The sequence below is a fragment of the Ylistrum balloti genome, unplaced genomic scaffold (genome assembly GCF_031769215.1).
Source record: "Ylistrum balloti isolate Yb309-2 unplaced genomic scaffold, AGI_CSIRO_Ybal_v1 Utg369998, whole genome shotgun sequence".
Lineage (NCBI taxonomy): Eukaryota > Metazoa > Mollusca > Bivalvia > Pectinida > Pectinidae > Ylistrum > Ylistrum balloti.
Window position 1 is genome coordinate 269,128 of NW_026782077.1, and position 22,362 is coordinate 291,489.

Genomic DNA, 22,362 nt, shown 5'->3' on the forward strand with positions numbered 1-22,362 from the left:
TGAAGGGCGAGTGATAAAGACAGTCAGACTGCCACTTCGCCACCGTCATCCTATTTCTGTCCTATGAATGTACTTAACTATTAATAAGTTAAACTCTGAGCTCTATATACCGACTTTCCGGTTCTCAGTTCCCACCATTTTCCTCCTAAGATAAATGTTGAGACACTTTTGTGCGCTGTTTTGTCGATCTAGTGTTTTATTTACGATTGCGACGAAAGACGGAAAAATAACTTCGTTCCAAATGTAATATTTGTGCAATTAATCACACTGACGTCTTTGAATAAGATATTGTTTAAATGATTTGCGTACATTTGTATGAGGTTTGGGGTATTAGTAGAAGTTATTTAAGGTATTGTTTTTGATGTACCTTGAGATACCGACTGAAAAGTACAATTTGACTAGGAATATTCATCGGATACTGTTTCAGCCTAGTCGGTAGAAAGTTGGTCTATCTCAGATAAATATCCGAGGTCTGTGTCATCGCAGATAAATATCTGGGGTCTGTGACATCTCAGGTGAATATCCGAAGTTTGTAACATCTCAGATAAATATCCGGGGTGTGTGTCATCTCAGATAAATATCCGAGGTCTGTGTCATCGCAGATAAATATCCGGGGTCTGTGTCATCGCAGATAAATATCCGGGGTCTGTGACATCTCAGGTGAATATCCGAGGTTTGTGTCCGAGAAACGTACTGGTTTGTGCCAACGTGGTTAAGTCTTTTAGGCAAGACTCTTTATCCTAGTTGTTTTTGATTACATGCGACGTGTCTCGCGTATGTTGTTCAGGGATGTATTTACCAGCTACTACAAGAAGACCCAAAATATTCCAGACTGTCCTGAGGCGATAAACCCAATAGAATTATTCATTTATAATCTGTTACTCTCACAAATATAGAATTTGCTTGCGGATTCCCGTCAGTGACGTATCGACCCATAGCCATACTGGGCTCTCTCGGGGCTCGAGCAGGTCTGACGATTCCCCTCCACCGACCTGCTGAAGTTTATGACGAGGAAAAGAAACTAACTGATTCTTTACAGCACCCGAGCGATTGGGAATGACTTTTATACTTTGTAAAATAGTCGATGGTTGGAGTAGTCGTTAAAACGTAGTGTTTAACGTGAGTTATTTCAAAGCCTGGAGGACTATTTTCTTTACTGTAAAACAAAGTCACGCGCAAGTGTTTCTGGATACATTGTTCAAAAACTGTTCCGAACGAATTCAAATTTCACTTGTGAGTGTATCGATATTGTAAATAATATTTGAGGTATTAAGAGTTTCACGTGGGGCAACACGTGTATTTTGAAAATGCTTTATCTTTTTGTGAGTGTTCCTTTATGAAGTATTTCCATTATGAAAAGGAACGATTTTTTTTCGGGTTTAGGTCAATTATAACCTAGCATTGTCCTTTGGTCACGTGACACCATTGTTTCTATTTACGAGTATAGTAGTGTTGGCCGACATTTTAGTAACAATGACCTTTGACCTTTTGTGATTTCAGACAAGGTTTTGTGACGGTGTAAGATATGGGTTATGTATCCTTGACATTTTGAACCTGATTTTTTATTGTTGCCGATTGACGTTCACTAAACAAGTGACAGTGTTATTGAATACTCGTCTTTTTAAGCTGTATAAACCACGTGACGTTATTTCTGTCAGGTCGCCTTTCACCCTCGCGGTCTGAACGTTTGTATCGTACTTCGTTTAAAAGATGAAAAATTGAAATGTCGTGTTCCGTTTTAACGACCACATGTCGGGTTTCAATATTGATTGGTGTCATGTTGAAAGTCGTTTTAGGAGATTTTAGAGGACATTGGGAACAAGAAAAAACCCCTAACACCAAACTCGCTTTAGTTCGGTATTATACGTGGATTGTTTTACACTAACATTTTGAAATCGAGAAAAGACAATGGCATATCAAAAGCGCATTTTTCTCTGAGATGAAATATTCATAGCTGTTCAAACACTTTTTTTAGATTTCAAACTCTATCGATAGATCATTTGCCTACGCAAGCCCAGGTAAAGAGCCTTGATCGTAGCGGTTTGTGTTTCTATGGAAGCTTAGCTGTTGTCATCGTGTCCTTGTGACAGTCACTTTACCCTAATTACTCTAGATGTGACGGATCTTCCGGATACTGTTTAGTGAGGTAGTCAACAACAACTACAAGGACACTGTCTCAAAGTGACCATGCTGTTAACGAGAAGATAAAATACAGAAAACAGACAAACTATTAATAGAAACGACACATTTCAGTGCTCCTGACATTTTCTTGTCATAGCATGCAAATCTCGTCTCCACACCGCTATTGTCAGTTTTTGCTCATTAAAACACGTATATAGAAGATTTGTCTTGTAGCTGACGTCCTTACGGGTCTATTTTCGACTTTTATTAGACCATCAGTGATGCTTGACATAAATGAAATGAAAAGTGACTGTAGGATCTCTTGTTTCTTATTCAGGTGTTTGTCGGAAGTCTACCATACCAAACAAAGCGCTGCCAGTCTCATTAAAATATAGGCAATGATTTATTAACGCAGGGCATGTGATTATCGATCTCTGAGTCACACTCCCGATAAATCATGAGCTATCGTTAAAGTCTGTTTTTTTAAATAAAATGTCATGACAGAGAATACGATTTTAATATGAAACACGTACATATCTTATTAGATATGATACATATCTGTTTGTATAAAATATTTATAAAGGCAGGCATAGAAATCGATTTGCAGTGAACCAACAATAGTTTGTGTATATAAACAATTAGCATAGCAATAAACTGTAACGGCAATTTAAATGTGATTTATCTGTTTCAATTACCATGCATTCATTTATCATAATGTTTTTGTTTTTGTTGGTATTTCTTGGTCGAAGAACTGGAGCGTTCTTTCGTTATTCATGAAAAAATCAATGTTCCAAGCTATTTTTCATTGGAAAACAATGTTGTAGCTAAGAAAAATATTTTTACAACTCCAATAAACAAAAGCAAAATAGCAATGGTTACTATAACATGTATCTATGATCCAGATGTTTATTACCACTATAATAATCTGGATATTGTTTACTTTCGTGTAAACTATGTCTTTGTACTAAATGTAGTATGTAGGTAAATCCGGATATGAGAGGTTTCTGTGGTATCCGGATATATGAGGCTTCTCTGGTATCCGGATATGAGAGGTTTCTCTGGTATCCGGATATGAGAGGTTCCTTTCGTATCCGGATATGAGAGGTTTCTCTGGTATCCGGATATGAGAGGTTTCTTTGATATCCGGATATGAGAGGTTTCTCTGGTATCCGGATATGAGTGGTTTCTCAGGTAACCAGATATGAGAGATATCTCTGGTAACCGGATAAGAGGGGTTTCTCTGGTATCCGTATATGAGGGGTTTCTCTTGTATCCGTATATGAGAGGTTTCTTTCGTATCCGGATGTAAGAGGTTTCTCTGGTATCCGTATATGAGAGGTTTCTTTGATATCCGGATATGGGAGGTTTCTCTGGTATCCGGATTTGAGAGGTTTCTCAGGTAACCAGATAAGAGAGGTTTCTCTGGTAACCGGATAAGAGGGGTTTCTCTGGTATCCGGATATGAGAGGTTCCTTCCGTATCCGGATATGAGAGGTTTATCTGGTATCCGGATATGAGAGTATTCTCAGGTTACCAGATATGAAAGGTTTCTCTGGTAACCGGATAAAGAGGTTTCTCTGGTATTCGGATATGAGAGGTTTCTCTGGTATCCGGATATGAGAGGTTTCTTTCCTATCCGGATATGAGAGGTTTCTCTGGTATCCGTATATAAGAGGTTTCTCAGGTAACCGGATATGAGAGGCTTCTCTGGTATCGGATATGAGAGGTTTCTGTGGTAACCGGATAAGAGGGGTTTCTCTGGTATCCGGATATGAGAGGTTTCTGTGGTATCCGGATATGAGAGGTTTCTCTGGTATCCGTATATGAAGGGTTTCTTTCGTATCCGGATATGAGGTCTCCTATGTGTTAAATATAGGGGCCTTCACTAGTATCAGATAAATGTCTCCTATGTTTAAAATATCGGGGTTTTCTGTAGTTTCCTTATCAATATTCGGAAAAAAGTGTTTCTATTATTTCTCCGGAGTAAATGTGTTAACTGCTTTCTAGATTATGAATGTTTAACTTCTCCGATATCCGGGTTAGAATGATTTTGTCAGACTTGCGGAAGGTAGACTTTTCATATTTCTATTGCTTTCGAAATTTTTGCTCGCTTATCGTAAAAGTCAGAGCCTCCTTAGATGTTTAACAGATAGGCATGTCAATTGTGCTTCCGGGTATATACAGTTTACTATATCTCTGTTGCCGTGGAACATCCAAGGCCATTTTGATATTCTTATATTAGCTGGTGAATACATCACTGATCATCATGCGGGTTACGTGTCGCATGACACACAGGACAGTTTGATTAAACAAGGTCAACGATCTAAACTTTATAAAAGAAAACACAAAACCTGCTCAGATTAGGAATCGAACCTAACACCTCGGGTCTTCACACGAAGATGTATTACCGACTCTTCACCACTCATGATATTTTAACAAAAGTAATAAAATCAAAAATTAATGAAATGAATTAATTGTGAATATCTTTATACTTAGACAAATGTGAATATTAAGTAAATGGGGATGATTTTCATGATAAATTCTCGAGACCTGACTGTACCAGCAGAGAGATACAAAATGTTTACATGCTTTTTGGCTATTTCTTTGTTAAGTATGGTAAGGAACAGGAAAGATCTACATGTTTTAAGTTTGAATCATAATAACGTTACAGATTTTTGTGCGAGTAACGGACACTTGTCTGTAAATCAGATTTTAATAAGAACCGTTTACATAACGAACATCAGTGAAGGTTAAACTGATTCCTCTGGATGTCTGGAAATAACGTTAAATCTCTTATCATTTTTTTACCCTCAAACATCTGTAGAAATTCGTACCCATTGCATAACAACAACTGTAAAATAATCAGATTTTAACGCACGTGTTCCGCAGTCACACATTTTTGCTGATTTTAAAACTTCTTTTCAAAAAATAGATTTACAGAGCAGATCTAGCTGTGTTCATTTCAAATGTTATCGTGGCATGTTAAATAAAATGTTGGTTTTAACGGTAACAAATGTGCTTCCTTAGAGTAAAACCTCCAGATCATGTAACGAAACATGCCGGTGAGGTCCCTCCATATCAGTGGCGGCGGACATTTTTTAATCTCTTCTTTCTTTCTGCCTCATGTTTGCAGTTGTATGTTCAGTATCATGCAAACATTCTAAATAGGTGGAATAAAGTTATATATCCGAAAAACTTTTAAAAAACCGTAACTCATAAGAATTCAACATTAAACGCTCTCTTGTAAAATTTTTTTTTTTTTTTTTTTTTTTGCTTTTAAAGTATAAAGATATAAAGTGAGTTTTGTTAACATAAGTCTGAATATGAATCAAGACCGTTTGTCATCGAGGTAAACGGGGGACTTTAAGTAAATCGCAGGTTCGAGATATCAAAATATCCTGACGCTCACCGGACCCAAAATACGTCATCTGCATGATATTTGTGTTCCCAGCGCCGGACTAGAAAGTTTATAATAATTTAGAAGGGGAATCGGTTTCCGTTGTATATTTAACAAGGTGCCTGTTTAAAAGGCAATCATGTTCTTGTAACACTCTCCCGGAAGTTGCCGACCGACACAAACATGTTGTGTGAAGTTGTCCGTTCGAGTTGTAGGTAAACTATCTCTCGGTGAAACTTTAAACAGTCTAATGTCTCTCATAATTGGCTGCCCGTGTCGAAAAGAGTAATAATATTTTTTTACGTTTTAAGTGCACGTCAAATTCTTTACATCGGTAACTATTCACTCGTGCCAAGAGCCTAACTAGATACAACTCCGTCTCTTTAAAGACACGGGTCTGCCGGAGGGGGTAAGTACAAATTATAGAAGTTCCTACTGTGAATTCATTTCATAGTTATTTCACAACGCACGAAACAGCTCCTGAATATTGTTTCAGACCTCAAGCCATTGCACACGCAGTCAGTGAAATGCATTCCCTTAATTTACATGATCCATGTGTTACCCGTCTGTTTCAATTCTCATGATGCATTTCTGTCTTAATCTCTTCTAATTATTTCAAAAATAGAATTCCGGCACATCTCGGTACCTGATGCTAGAAAGGGTGTATTTGTTTCGTCAGAGTTGTAAAAATGGTAAGGAGAGAGCCTAGTTTGCTTCCTAACTTGTCGGTTAAAGCACATATGATATGTTTATCGGTCCATATAGTTTTACTGTCGATGTTGGTATTTTAAATGGTTTTACTTTCTCTTTTCTTTTTTTTCTGGAAAATAAAAACAAAATCGTCAAAAATTACCTTGAACATAAAATTCAAGAAGAAAAAGGTACTCCATTTCAATTCCGCAATGACTACGTCGTCTTTGGCCCTAACTGGTGTATAATGACACGCCCCTGTTGGACCCTGACTGGTGTATAATGACACGCCCCTGTTGAACCCTGACTGGTGTATAATGACACGCCTCTGTTGAACCCTGACTGGTATATAATGACACGCCCCTGTTGGACCCTGACTGGTGTATAATGACACGCCCCTGTTGAACCCTGACTGGTGTATAATGACACGCCCCTGTTGAACCCTGACTGGTGTATAATGACACGCCCCTGTTGAACCCTGACTGGTGTATAATGACACGCCCCTGTTGAACCCTGACTGGTGTATAATGACACGCCCCTGTTGGACCCTGACTTTCGTATAATAACACGACCCAGTTGAACCCTGACTGGTGTATAATGACACGCCCCTGTTGAACCCTGACTGGTGTATAATGACACGCCCATGTTGAACCCTGACTGGTGTATAATGACACGCCCCTGTTGAACCCTGACTGGTGTATAATGACACGCCCCTGTTGGACCCTGCCTTGAGTATAATGACACGCCCCTGTTGAACCTTGACTGGTGTATAATGACACGCCCCTGTTGGACCCTGCCTTGAGTATAATGACACGCCCCTGTTGAACCCTGACTGGTGTATAATGACAAGCCCCTGTTGAACCCTGACTGGTGTATAATGACACGCCCCTGTTGAACCCTGACTGGTGTATAATGACACGCCCCTGTTGGACCCTGCCTTGAGTATAATGACACGCCCCTGTTGAACCCTGACTGTTGGACCCTGCCTTGAGTATAATGACACGCCCCTGTTGAACCCTGACTGGTGTATAATGACACGCCCCTGTTGAACCCTGATTGGTGTATAATGACACGCCCCTGTTGAACACTGACTGGTTTATAATGACACGTCCCTGTTGAACCCTGACGCCCCTGTTGAACACTGACTGGTGTATAATAACACGCCCCTGTTGAACCCTGACGCCCCTGTTGAACACTGACTGGTGTATAATAACACGTCCCTGTTGGACCCTGAATGGTGTATAATGACACGCCCCTGTTGAACCCTGACTGGTGTTTAATGACACGCCCCTGTTGAACCCTGACTGGTGTATAATGACACGCCCATGTTGAACCCTGACTGGTGTGTACGCCCCTTTATGTCTGTTCATAAGTCTATTTATTTGTTTATTTTATGTTGTCTTTGTCGCTTTCTTTGTTTATTTGTTAGGAGTCAGGATGCAGGCTATCAACAGTGCGTTTCTTAAGACAGCTTCTCATAAACCACCCACTGGTGTTTTTATCCTACAATAATACAGCTTTGGTTCCCAATATGATACTGTAATATTTTGTATTTAATTCCACGCAGAACAATGTAATATAGAGTCGAGCCAAACCCAAAACATGTTAATGTCGGATATTAATATAGGGTCTACACTAAAAACGAAGACTGTTGGTTTGAGGAACTTTTATACCATAAAGATCACAGTCAACATGTTACATCCTGTTTGTAGTTATTAGTTAATACATCATCATTCTCTCTATAACAGCTTTTCGCTTGATACATGTGGCAATTTTTTATAATTTGTAATTTTTATTCCGGAAGGTGAACATTTAGCAGACTGTCGTTATATACAGTTTTTCGATACAGATACACAATGTACAGATATAGACCGGTGTTCAGTGTGGAAAGTTTTGATAAATACGATGGGTTGTAGGTACACTTCAATGTTTACTAAGGTCCGCTACAAAGTGCATTACAAAGTACACTACAAAGTGCACTACAAAGTCAACTACAAAGTGCATTACAAAGTGCACTACAAAATCCACTGCAAAGTCCGCTACAAAGTACATTACAAAGTACACTACAAAGTACATTACAAAGTACACTACAAAGTGCACTTCAAAGTTCGCTACAAAGTACATTACAAAGTACACTACAAAGTGCATTACAAAGTGCACTACAAAATCCACTACAAAGTCCGCTACAAAGTACATTACAAAGTACACTACAAAGTACATTACAAAGTACACTACAAAGTGCACTTCAAAGTTCGCTACAAAGTACATTACAAAGTACACTACAAAGTGCATTACAAAGTGCACTACAAAATCCACTACAAAGTCCGCTACAAAGTACATTACAAAGTACACTACAAAGTACATTACAAAGTACATTACAAAGTACACTACAAAGTGCAATTCAAAGTCCGCTACAAAGTACACTACAAAGAACATTACAAAGTGCACAAGCTTTAAAATTAAAAATGAAACGATACAGTCCAAACTCCCGATCTGTCCCTTCAACGAGTGTTAATTATAGGAGACTGGATATGGTGTCTGATCTCTTCTCATTTTTTTATCATCATTCTCCTCTCTGTTGACCTTTTGGATGAGTATCCATCCAAATGAAGAGTATTCAGTTCCTGTTCCCAGACCGGGACAAACCAATCTATGAAGTAGAAACCGACCGCTTGCTTTACGTTCGATAGATTAGCTATAAGGACTGGTAAGCCCGTTGTCAGTATAATGTGACCGAATGGGATATCACGCTGACTTGACCAGGTAACGACTGTTCAGTATGATAACGCTGTAAAACGCAATTTAATGTCTACATCTTATAGAATGAGACGTCACTCAAAATAACTGCCCAATTCAACCCATGAAAGGGACGGAAAATGAAATGCCTGCTACAGTGGACAATCTACAATTTATTTTTTTTTTATTCAGGATTTTATCAATAGTCACATACATCAATCACATCACATGCATAACTACACGTCATACATTGTACTTGTATCTAAAATTAATGCATATGATATAAAATATTACAGTGCATATGAAAATAAAAAAGTACATACTTGTTACACTGTGTTAACAATACGTTGGAATACGATAATTCACTAATTTATTAACTGATTAATAAAGATCCATTTGTTTTGAATAATTTCTTGTTTTCTAAGGCTGTATCTATGTAACCCAATGTCCTCTATTTTTTCATATTGAGAAATATATTTCTTGCATTCAGAAATAGTTACAGTTTTATTTTTTAATTTACACAAAAATATAAAGTATTTCATAAGAAGCATTAAAAAATTGATTTCATATCTGTGTTCTATTTCTACTACACCAAGAACAAAGACTTCTGGATTTCTAGGTAAAGACAATTGGTGTTTGTTTTCTAATAATTCTATTAACCAAAACCAAAGTGTTTTAACATTACATTCCCAAAATAGGTGTATAATCGTTTCTCTTTCATTTGTACAGAATGTGCATCTTTCGGTTTCTGCAAGTTTACATTTCACTAACTTTGTATTTGTATACAATATCCTATGTAATATTTTATACTGGAAAGTTAGAAGTTTTGTATCATCAGTTATCTCCCTTGATATTAAATAAATTAACTCCCAAGTGTCTTCACTAATGTCAGTATTAAAGTTTTCTTGCCATTTTCTTTGACTATTTGTAGGTTTCTCAGAAACAGATTTAATTAAAAACACAATCTACAATTTATTTTCATGAGTCCTTTTCAACTTAATTGCTGAAATGATGAGTCACACAGTATAGACTTTAGATATTTCTAGAAAGTCTATACAAGGCAAACAAATGACCTCACTGCATGTCATAAGAGGCAACTAATTGTGGGACATCTGTTGCAGATTAAGGGTGGTGTTTTCTGGGGACATTGAGGAGCACAGTAATATCAAAACTTCAGATCTTTAATTTTATGCTTTACTTTTCACCCTTGGTGTCCCTCTGTACACCTGTCCCCATTTGGCCCTTGTTGTTGCGAGGACGTCAAACTCGTAAACCCAAAACAAAACAAACAAAAAATAATCAAATTTTGTTGTTGTGACAATTGATTTTGAATCCTGATGCAGTTTTGAACAAATGAGTTATGACGATCCCAAGCAAGTCTTTCACCTCTTGTATATCAGAAATGCTATTTGATATATTTTCAAATTCCGTGCAGTCTTATTCTGATTCTATATGAAGATAACCGAGGTAGGTACTGTAACTGCCTTGCAGAGCTTCCATGCAATTTAAACTCTGGTCTATAAATGAAGAACATGAAAGTTTGAGTGTGTGTAAGTGATATCTATAGAACTCTGTTATTATCACGACTTAATATATCCCTGTGCTTCCGTATAAAATACATATCTACGGTCTCTCTGTGTTTCTGTATAAATGACGTCACTACGGTCTCTCTGTGTTTCCGTATGAAAGACGTCACTACGGTCTCTCTGAGCTTCCGTATGAAAAACGTCGCTGTGATCTCTTTGTTCTTCCGTTTAACCGACATGACTATGGTCTCTCTGTGCTTCCGTAAATGCTAAACTGATGTAGGTATCTCCTCACTGGCACGATTGGAGCCGCTGAAAAGTAAAACCCTTTGATAAATTTAACTTTTAACAACCATCATAAACAAAGTTACAGTTGTCAGCGCCAATCAGCTACACCGTGGTATTCTCATGATAGAGTTTAAAAGTTTGAACCCTAGATATACACATGAAACATGTATTTTGAGTGGAGTTTGGTTCCTTGATTCAAACATTTATACAGGAAAAAAACCTGTTTATGAAAGTGTCGCTTTGTGTTTACTGTATATAGAAGAACTCACCTGCAACTTTCGATAAAAAAAAATCTACACACTGTGTATATTGTATCAGGCATTGATTTCCGATGCAATAAAATGCGGATAGACATTTATTTGTCTACCTTTCATTCATCCCGTGCTCTAAATTAAAAAGCAGATGCAGACTGATTTATCCGGCCTTCTGTTTAAACTAATAATCCCAGAGAGACCCCAACTACAAATAGCCTTTAACCGGAAATGAGTTTGAATAGTTAATCAATTTCCCAGCTGACCAGGATTTGTTCTTATATGTATCAACATTTGTATAATGACCATTGTGTAGCGTTGCTAGCGTGAAATATATTACCAGCTCATGGACTACCAATGGCTGATATTGCAAGTAATATACACAGATTGGGGTTGAAAATTAAAATGGCCAATTAAACTGCATTACGCTGTGTCTTGTATTTACCGGCTGGATAAAGTCAATTAATTGAATACACTATTGTACTGTTAGTTTTCACATGCCTAAGAATACCAACTAAGCGCTGTTCAATACTTATATATAAACGTTAATGAAATGGTATGAGATTGAAGAGAACTTGAAAAACACCTGTTTTGATATTTCAGACACAATGGTGACTGCAATCCTTTGGGTGGTGAACTTGACCCTCGGCTACTGTCCAGATGACCTACTTAGCGAGGTGTTTACCTGCCTACATAATCTCACATACGGAAACGGAGACAGCATGCTCATCACAGGCGCAGACGCAGACCGCATGCAACGTCACTGCCGGTATGTCAACAAATAATCCTTGTCACAATTTCAGGATTCGTAAATGATCTTCTATGACTTACTAATGCGTCATCATAACTCCTCTAACGTAATACCTAACTATTATCTGTATTACGCCATTTCCGGTGAATTTTTTTTCGAAGGAACTTTCTCCCATCAATGGATACAGTGTTTCTAGAACACATTATTACTACTTCGTTTGTCAGAGTGCCATATAAAATCGAAGCGTGTTTCGAATAGAATTCAGTCCTGCTGTAAATAGGAAGTCATGCTGTTTCTTCATCTCTGAGACATATATACCGCCTATCTACAGGTGTATGATGGAAGTCTCACAATTTATCCATATGTAACTCATTTCAAATATCTCAAAATCTTCTCTGCGATATCCCAGGATTGGACATTCGAAATTTCGGTACTTGAATTTTAGTTGTTGACATCTTAAGAGAGCGAACTTAGATCAGAGAACAGAAAATGGCGAATGTAGCCTTATTCGATAGGTGTTCATTTGCTTGTATTGATTCTTTGTACAACTGATCGCAAGTAAAACTTCCTCTTCAGACACGGCGACCTAGACGATTCAGTTGATTGCCTTAATAAAATATACAGTCAATGTACCAGCCCTAGAGACTTTGAAAGGTTACGCAAATTTGCCGACCCGGACGCTTGGAGGTCGGGATTCCAACGATTTTGCAGCAATACAGATTGTAAGTTTACATTAAAAAGAATTCAAAATTATACACTTCACATCAATTTCTAAACAATTCTTTCAACTATGTCAATCGCCCTTATAAGCCCAGAGGAATCTCACAAGGAGGTCTGAATGCAGGACGAAACTGGAGTACCCGTAGAAAACCTTCGTGATCCGTCAGGTGACCTGCTGTGTCTTGGGCATCCGTCCGTGGAATCGAACCTGTCTTTGTTTGTGGTATCGACTGCTCCAGTCAACCACCCGAATCAAGATACCCGGGGTAGACACAGTTGTTTTCCTTGCCTAAAGAAAATAATCCGTCCCTCCCTCCATTTGTGAAGGCGTTAGGATGCGATGTTTTGCCAACATCGAGTTAAATGTACTACATAGTACATTATATCTATACTTTGTACTTGCCGCGGTCTATATAACCATGAAATTTATCTCATCAAATTTCACATTTATCCAGATATTTTGACATGAACTGCTGCAATACAAGTTTGGGGGACAACTGCGATTGCGATAGTTGTGCAACTGCGTCATGTACTAGACAGCGACACTTTTAAACATTAAAATGACATTTTTATAAACAAATGTGTCGGTACAGTTTCTGTAAAAATATTTTCCAGTCGCGTGGTGTCTACTCAAGTGTCAGTGTTAATGTGACGTTTGGAAGGTGGTCACATTAGGTAGTCATGACAACAAACAAATCATGTATTTAGTCACATGCATCGTGGAGATTTCTACCTTGATGTGGTATTGCACGAAGATAAGATAGCCACACTTCTCCGATTGCTTACGAAGTCAAAGAAGGCAATCTGACAGCATGTATCATTGTTACCTCGTTATAATCTCGTTCTAATCTCGTTTGTCTGTTGACATTCCTGCTCACACTCTGCACATTCTGTAGGACGCCAGGACCCACGCAGTGTAACGATAGACAACACAAAACCCACGCCCTGTAATATGTTAACACCACGTTGTGTCACACAAATCACACACCTCCCAACACGTCAGGCAAATGATCTCCAAGTTATCTAGCGCTCGTTACAACCAAATGTATCCCGGGAAGACGCACGTGTTCCCGTTGCGACTACTGAATTTCTCGGCAGTGAATTTATGGCGAAAAATATTGCCACTTATCCAAAACAATCGTACGTAGATCCTATAAAGCACGCGCAGTTATTTCATACACGTGCATAACGCGTCTTACGTCCCAATCACCACGTAGTCCTATTATTCCAGCGTCACAAGGGGCTTAGTGCTGTCAGTTATAATAAGAATCTACATGCAGATTTCTGTGCGTTAATCACGTTATCATGTAATAAAACTTTATCAGACGGCAGATTCGAGCTCATCGTAAACATCAAGCACTATCACACGTTCCTGATATCAACAAAGTACCAGCCACATTGCTTAAATCTGCTTTTGTAGCTATGTAATTAGTTTTGTTCATGCATGTGTAATTAGCAGAATCATTAAAGAAACCTTTCCTTGGTATTACTACTTATATTTTCATAAGATATAGAGGATCAAGCACCATTTTCTATCCATATGAGATTTATGAACCAAGTCTAAGATTTTGTAATTCTATCAGGCCTTTGGCGAGGTAAGTTAAATAAATGGCGACGACCTTTATAAAATAGGAAACAGAAACGAATGTCCAAATAATTCATATAGTTTTGAAAAAAAATACGGAAAACAATATTTATTAGACACTTACAAAATTGGCGATATCCCTACTCTATATTCCGTTCTCTGGTGACGTCACAATGGGTATGACGTCATGACGTTATGACATCACAATGGGCATGACGCCATGACGTTATGACGTCACAATTAAAACTCTTAAAACCTTAAGCCGATCATAGCCTCGGCCCGTAAGGTCATATTACACATTTTTTGTTGTTATTTATTTATTTATTGTAACAACAAAAACTAAATAATCAGTTTTGTTATACTGATAAATTGGTATGTATTTAATCATCAGTTATATATGATATAAAATGCTATGTCTTCGTTCATTCTATACCAACATACTGTGTTGATGTATCCTGTAATAACCATACGGACCTCATCAGTCACAAAACGCTGTTATGGTCTCCACAACACAAACCTCACATTGGAAGATATCAATTTACCAATTAATAATATATCATTGTCATACCATCATTATTTCGGAAATATTCGATACTTTGGTTTTACTCTAAAAGCACTCGATACGAAACCAGGCAGTTTGTTCTGATTTGCTCGAGGCCCATTATATCCCTTACCGAATTCCAGTTGTATGTAACGAGGTTCAGTAAACCTAGATGCAATGGCTTTTGGCGCATTGCTGGGTAATTTTTCTTTTTTTCCTTGTTACATTTGTTCCATTTTGTTTTCATATGGTTAAAAATACAGTTTCATGTAGGTTTTTACTGTGTTACAGTCTATGTGGAGCGTCGGACATGCGTTACAAAATTAGACAAAGAACTTGAAAAATGTATAAAACGACACGAAGAATTCACTATACAATCGTCCGAAAAAATGACCACATACTCCAATGATGAAGTTGAAGAGCGTGAAAATCATAGAATAGAACAGATTTGTCGGTAAGTCGATCTGGTTTGTCAAGTATCCTGTTACCATCCAGCACGTACCGTCACATCCTAATATAATTTTATTTCTTCATATTCAAAAGAAAAGATAATAGTTGAACTGTCATTCTGTATAATTATTATTTTTCGCGGCAAACAGATAAAAGTTGACATGGATTATAGTAGTGGAGTTCGTGGGCGAGGTTTATCCACGAAATCAGGAGTGTTTACGAAAATGTATCTTTTTGAGAAAAAAAAACCCACGAAATTTATGAGCCCCATGATTTTACAGAATCCATGTTTTTGCGATTACACTGAGATCAAACAGTTCCATTGTCTTGTAAAACGGCCTGCAATATATGCTACAATTGTATACAATTTCCTATTTTAAAAAAAACAACAAAAAACAAGACTTCGTTTATCTAACTGTGACTTTTATTTCAATTGTAGGTTTTTCCATGGTGCGAATCAATGCTTGAATTCGGATATTGGGTCCAGATGTGGCCCGGAGATTAGTGCCATCCTGTCGGACTTCGCGGGGGGTATTATGCCACCCGTATGTAGGGGGTTTACATTCGATACATCATCAGCATCGCATACAGAGTTATCTTCCCTTGGAATTTTATTTATTTTTCTGATTTTGATATTTCATAAATTCATGGTATAATTTAGGCGCTTTTGATATTTATACGAGTCTTCATGGTATCATTATTTTTCTATAACACGACCGCCATTGCTCTGCACCAGGAACTTTGAACCTATTGCTCAAAGTCAACTGGGACCATTTAATGGACCTACTACACAGTTTCACCATCATCGCTTCATGTGAGCTTTTGGGTGTAAAACAATACAGCTCTTGTGTTCATATTATGTGAAATGTGATTTTTTCTTATCGTGACACTGAAATCAATTTTCTTTACTCAATTCAAATAGTGTTGTGTTGTGGAAAAGTTGAAGAAAAAATCTCGTTTGGAATTTTCTTTAGTGTGGAAGGATATGAATGGATCCCTCGCTTTTAAATGGATAAGAATATTGTTCATAATCTTATAAATGACACGAGACAAACGGAGTACTGTTGAACCGTCGAGTTAAGCGGGAACTACCACTGTGTGAGAATGTGATGACTGAATCTAAATATCTCTGTATCCATGTGTGTTGAACGAAATTTGTATCGATCTAGATCGGCTGTGTTCGTGTGTAGGTCAAATAATCGTTATAAAAACGATTACTACAAAAACACGGCACGACATATCCGTTTAAAGACATCAAAAGAAATACAAAACTTCTGCAGTAAAATGCAAATTCTGAAGATTCACATATCACGTGACTATTATTTTACCACGGAAACAGTCAAATTTCTACATCGTCGTTGTCTGGAAATTGGAAACAAAATGTTTGAAATGGAGTTTCAAATCCGGACTAAATAGATAGAGCTGGACCGCGAAAGAACTGGTTGTATGCTGGTCGAGCTCAATGGTATGTCTTGATCTGGTAGATAATACTATTTACTCAGTATAAGGTTTTGCTGTTAGTAGAGATAGAAGATTATCAGTTATGGATTTTAAATGATTAAATCTTACATTACTTAGGAATTTTTTTCTCTGCAATCTTGGGCCGGACATTTCGACAAATCGACATTTAAAAACAACCCCCAAGAGTGTGGCATTTTAGAAAATATTTGTTTTATATAAAATAATCAACATAGCCAGCCATGTTTTCAAAACATCCATAAATATTATGATGGAAAAGGGCCCAGCGTTAGGTTCCAACTGACAACAGATTTTCAGCTGTGTACGGATCAGCTGTAGAAAACATTACTACCCCTGGGGTGACATGTACTATTGTAAACATTTCTCAGGTACACATACGTACGTATGTGATTAAATGTTACAGCTGATTAAAAATGTTGTGTTGTTAAGTAAATACCGGCAAAATCAATCAACTGAATGTGTTTACGGAACATTCCTACACGATGCTGTTTAACGGTTTATGATTTAAGACAGGATGCCCCAGTCATCATAATTATTACCCGCCATTTATCTTAACTTTCTTATTCATACGCCAGAATAAACAATTTTCAAAATTTCGCCAAGCTTAATGAGTATACGTATTTTAATTGATAGCTTTAAACTTTTAATACTATATAACATCTAACTGATTACCAAAGTATGTATGTTTTACACGATTTTGAACTTTGTAAAAAAAAATGTAAATGTTTCACGTGATGAAAAATACACAATCAGTTGAACCAAGCTTACAGTACCTGATGCAAGCTTCGTTCCTCCCACACTGAATTCTCATTAACGCTAAACTATTATCGCCAGTTTTCTCTGTAGGCTCACGTGCACTATAGTCCTACATAGAAACAGACAAGATATTTGTTGGTTTCACTTTTTAAACTATTTTTTCTATCTTTGTAATGATGTACGTCCCTGTGTACTCTTAAACAGTGTTCTGGTGTGGCCGACTGACATTAATCAGCCATTTTTTCGTGTAAGGATTTCTGTCAAGGCCACTCTAAAGATCTTACATTTTTCAATTAACGGTCATCGGATCATGTCACGTAACTGCATTCATTGATCCATACGATTGACCAAGGCAAAATTTGCTCGTTAGATCTCGTGTTTGTAAACATCCCGATACATGTAGGACTTTCAGATGGTATGGAATGATTCTTTTAAATCGTCGACATTACATACATGTAGATGTTTTTTAAAACAAGTTTTAAATTCCATCTCCCGTTACACTACCGATGCATTTTTCTCTATTCAAACATAACTACATATAGTATTATGATGTTGTATAATTGTAAGCACTAGAGAGTTTGATCAACATTGATTTCATTTGTAGTTTTGTACCAAATTTTGATGAAATATTTCTTATTTTGTTTTGTTTTTTTCCAGGATGAAAAATACAGCACTGCTCTCGGCTGCTGTTCGGTATTGTAGAATCCCTGTGTTGGAGTTGACGAAAGCCTTCCCTGTGGGCAATGTAACCTAGATGGGACACGCGAAACTCCCCTGTACGAGCTGTGATGTCAATATACTTGTCTATCAGAGAATTTCTGGAGCGTACACGGTCTCGAAATCAAAGCCTGCCGATCTTCCCCTTCGAGAGTGACCACCTCCTGCTATTTATAAACTTAAGTTAATCACTCTTGCTCGGCCAAAGTGAGACATCCATTCATTATCACAATGGGTAGATACTGACAAAAAGTCGATTTGGAAATATATTCCCAATGATATTTATGAAAACAGAAATATAAAAACTGAGTTACCCCGTTTTTTCCAAACATCAATTTTCCGAGGGTTATTTTTCACCGAAAAATTCCTCTTAATTAATATTTAATTCAAGGACAGCTTTTCATATGCTATTTCCTGAACACTTCATGTTTTTTAATATCTTAAATTAAAGTGATTAAAAATTCATTTATTTTTATCATTAGGAATGGTTTCAATGATTCTGTAAGGATTTTTAGTGTATAGATATATAATACCAGGCTGTTCCGCTGATAATTGTACTGGACGCGTGAGCTTAGCAATGTTACAGACAAGAGAATATCTACATATGATTAAAAGTCATCTTATTTTAATTTGACCTTAAAGATCAAAGTTCAGACTTGTATCTAGTGAACTCACGAGATGTAAAATTGATATTTTTGTTTTTGTTTTTATGTATTTCTTTTCCTTCAGTTTTTTTCGTACTGGGTTGCATTATAAAGAAGACTCGGCACATGATAGCATGTGCACAGCGCCAGTTGTACGACTGGTGGGCCGTGAAATGTGTTAAATCTAGTCTTGTATTGTCACATGTTAAACACGTGTTTCCCAGTCAGGGCACGTGTTTCCTAGTCAGGACACGTGTTGAAACATTCTCTATCTACAGGTTGTTGTTTTCGGATTTTAATTGCTGTTTTATATGAGGGAATGGCTTGGTGAAATAAGGTGATGTTTTACCATATAACTGGCCTGTTATTTTATGTGGCCATATCATAAATGTCGTAAAACCTGTGTAATAACACTGTTGTGACGTCATACATAAGTCATGTCAAAATGACGTCACATGACTGTCTCATTAGTAAACCATTGTATTGTCCGAGTCGAAAATAAGCCTGTTGTATAGGAAAATTGATTTGAGAGTTTTCGCTTATTTTGCAGAAATACTGGTTATATGATAAATAGAATCTCACATTCGTGTCGACGTATTATGGAATTTATTCAAATTTTCACATAATTTTATATGTCACGAGTCTAATTATTGAAGACGTTGGATGGTTTTCATCACCACTTGTTTGTGTAAGATCCTCTATCAGCACCAATATCGAATAAAAAACGACCCGTGATACACAGCAAATAAATCGAGGACCTTTAAACCGGAAATATTATAAAATTTTCTAGGAAATCTAAGACATGTTTACTGAACAATTTAGATATTATAATCAAATTAAATCACTATAACGATTGTAGTCTTTCAACCACAAATAAATAAATAAATAAATAAATAAATAAATAAGCACGTGTAACTCGCATAGAATTCATATTGACAATGAATACAAATTGACAGCCGGTCCATGACTATTTATTTACATGTATGTGATTATAAAGTGCGAATATTTTGGAAATAATGACGAAACAATGAATAATTTTGGAAATTTCAAATTGTTGCACATTTCCCCTGTAAATAATGTTGTATAATCATTTTTAAACTGATGGCAGGTTCCGTAAGTGAGACCCGTGGATTGTGTAGATTTGATAAACTTTTGACCACTGTTGGACATCCACCCATCCAAAAGGATATTCACTATAAAGGTACTACTGTACAATCGAGCATACAATGACACATGTTTATAAAACATTCTCTCTCGTTTTCTCTTTGGTTAACATTCCAGATATATACACCTATGACTGTCGAACTCTAGATGATATCTAACACAAAATCATTGAGGTTGTCTGACGTAACTTTTCTTATGCTACATGAGTCGTTATTCGTCTGATCTAACTTTAAGTACCCGTGAAGTATATAGAGATATTATTTAAGTCTCTGAGCTTACATACAAGACGATGCACTAATACTCTACTAACTACTGACAGATAAGACTGTTCCAAGTGACAGGAAATAGGTAAAATCAGGAGCAATCAAAGATCTGATCGTCGGGCAAATTCAAACGAAATGAAGTGAATGTAATTACCTGTAAAATAAAGAAACAGACATTGGATCAGAAGAGTAAGTCAAACTACGAAAGTAATGACACATCTGATTACTTAACTGTGTACAACACGAATGATAGCACGTTTGTTGGTAAATATGTTCTCAGGAGCACACAGCACTATTTTACTAATTTCACGGCCTACTTTCTTAGTTATCTATCCTAAAATCTTTTTTACAATAAACACGTATAGTATTTGGTGTTCCCTGGAAAATAAAAAAAACCAATATGTAATATTTCATCAGTCAATTCCAGTTAAAATTCAATAATACTGTTTTCAGAGATTTATAAGTTGAAATAAATCTTATTTTGCAGTAGTCACATTTTATAATTTACCAAAATATAAATAATTTGGATTTTTTTTCTCGTCACAGAGGAAAAAATGATATTAACCGTTATATAAGACGGTAGTTAGACTGACGCACGTTATGTAGGACGGTAATTACACTGACGTACGTTATATAGGACGGTAATTACATTGACGTACGTTATATAAGACGGTAATTACATTGACGCACGTTATATAGGACGGTAATTACACTGACGCACGTTATATAGGACGGTAATTACACTGACGCACGTTATATAGGACGGTAATTACATTGACGCACGTTATATAAGACGGTAATTACATTGACGCACGTTATATAAGACGGTAATTACATTGACGCACGTTATATAGGACGGTAATTAAATTGACGTACGTTATATAGGACGGTAATTACATTGACGTACGTTATATAGGACGGTAATTACATTGACGTACGTTATATAAGACGGTAATTACATTGATAAACGTTATATAGGACGGTAATTACATTGACGTACGTTATATAAGACGGTAATTACATTGATAAACGTTATATAAGACGGTAATTACATTGATAAACGTTATATAGGACGGTAATTACATTGACGTACGTTATATAAGACGGTAATTACATTGATAAACGTTATGTAGGACGGTAATTACACTGACGTACGTTATATAAGACGGTAATTACATTGATAAACGTTATATATATAAGACGGTAATTACATTGATAAACGTTATATAGGACGGTAATTACATTGACGTAAGACGGTAATTACATTGATAAACGTTATATAAGACGGTAATTACATTGATAAACGTTATATAGGACGGTAATTACATTGACGTACGTTATATAAGACGGTAATTACATTGACGTACGTTATATAAGACGGTAATTACAATGACGTACGTTATATAAGACGGTAATTACACTGACATACGTTATATAAGACGGTAATTACACTGACGTACGTTATATAAGACGGTAATTACATTGATAAACGTTATATAAGACGGTAATTACATTGACGTACGTTATGTAAGACTGTAATTACATTGACGTACGTTATATAAGAAGGTAATTACATTGACGTACGTTATATAAGACGGTAATTACATGGACGCACGTTATATAAGACGGTAATTACACTGACGCACTTTAGATAAGACGGTAATTACATTGACGCACGTTATATAAAACTTTAATCACACTGACGTTAGTTAACATTAAACTTCTGGTTGATGAACAACTCCTTTGTTGATCTTCTGCCAAGGAAATTTGGTAAATAGTTGTGTTTCTGAAATGTTAATTTGTTTTAAAAACGTTCCCAACGTTGGTTTCGGAATGTATCAAGTGTATTTATGATAAAGTAGAGCCATTTCCTAACCCTCCCCCCACCCTACTTAACCGTGTAATTTAAATCTACCCAAGAATAGAATTACATGCTGACGACGATACAGATGCTGTCATTTTGACTCTAATATGAGTCCTTTCTTTACGTCTTTGTCTGTTACTGTGTATTTTTATTAGTCAACATAAACAATGTTTCACATGGAATTTTTGTTCTGAAAATATGTTTCACAACAGAATATGTTAGAAAAAGAATGAATGCAGAAAAGATGGAAATGGAGAGAAAGAAAAAGGGAAGATGATGTGTGAAATTTGTGATATTTTTGAATGAAAGGAAGTTTAAATTACATTCAAAATAAAGTAAAATATTTGCATTTTCGTGTTCTGTATTTCTTTTGACGTATAGAAAATAAACGCGTTGCAAATACTTCGTGTTATAGCTGC

The 22,362-nt window shown here is 36.6% G+C and overlaps 1 protein-coding gene across 2 annotated transcripts in view; it reads left to right on the forward strand.

Annotated features, from left to right (window-relative positions):
• LOC132548029 (uncharacterized) overlaps positions 1-21,267 on the forward strand; it is a 78,577-nt gene extending 57,310 nt beyond the window's left edge. For both annotated transcript variants that reach the window (XM_060211849.1, XM_060211850.1), the window contains exons 3-7: positions 11,613-11,778; positions 12,337-12,482; positions 14,898-15,060; positions 15,496-16,521; positions 17,949-21,267. In XM_060211849.1, the coding sequence (XP_060067832.1) occupies positions 11,613-11,778; positions 12,337-12,482; positions 14,898-15,060; positions 15,496-15,712 (692 nt within the window). In that variant the 3' untranslated portion in view covers positions 15,713-16,521; positions 17,949-21,267. The remainder of the gene's footprint in view (positions 1-11,612; positions 11,779-12,336; positions 12,483-14,897; positions 15,061-15,495; positions 16,522-17,948) is intronic.
• Positions 21,268-22,362: the final 1,095 nt, after the last annotated feature.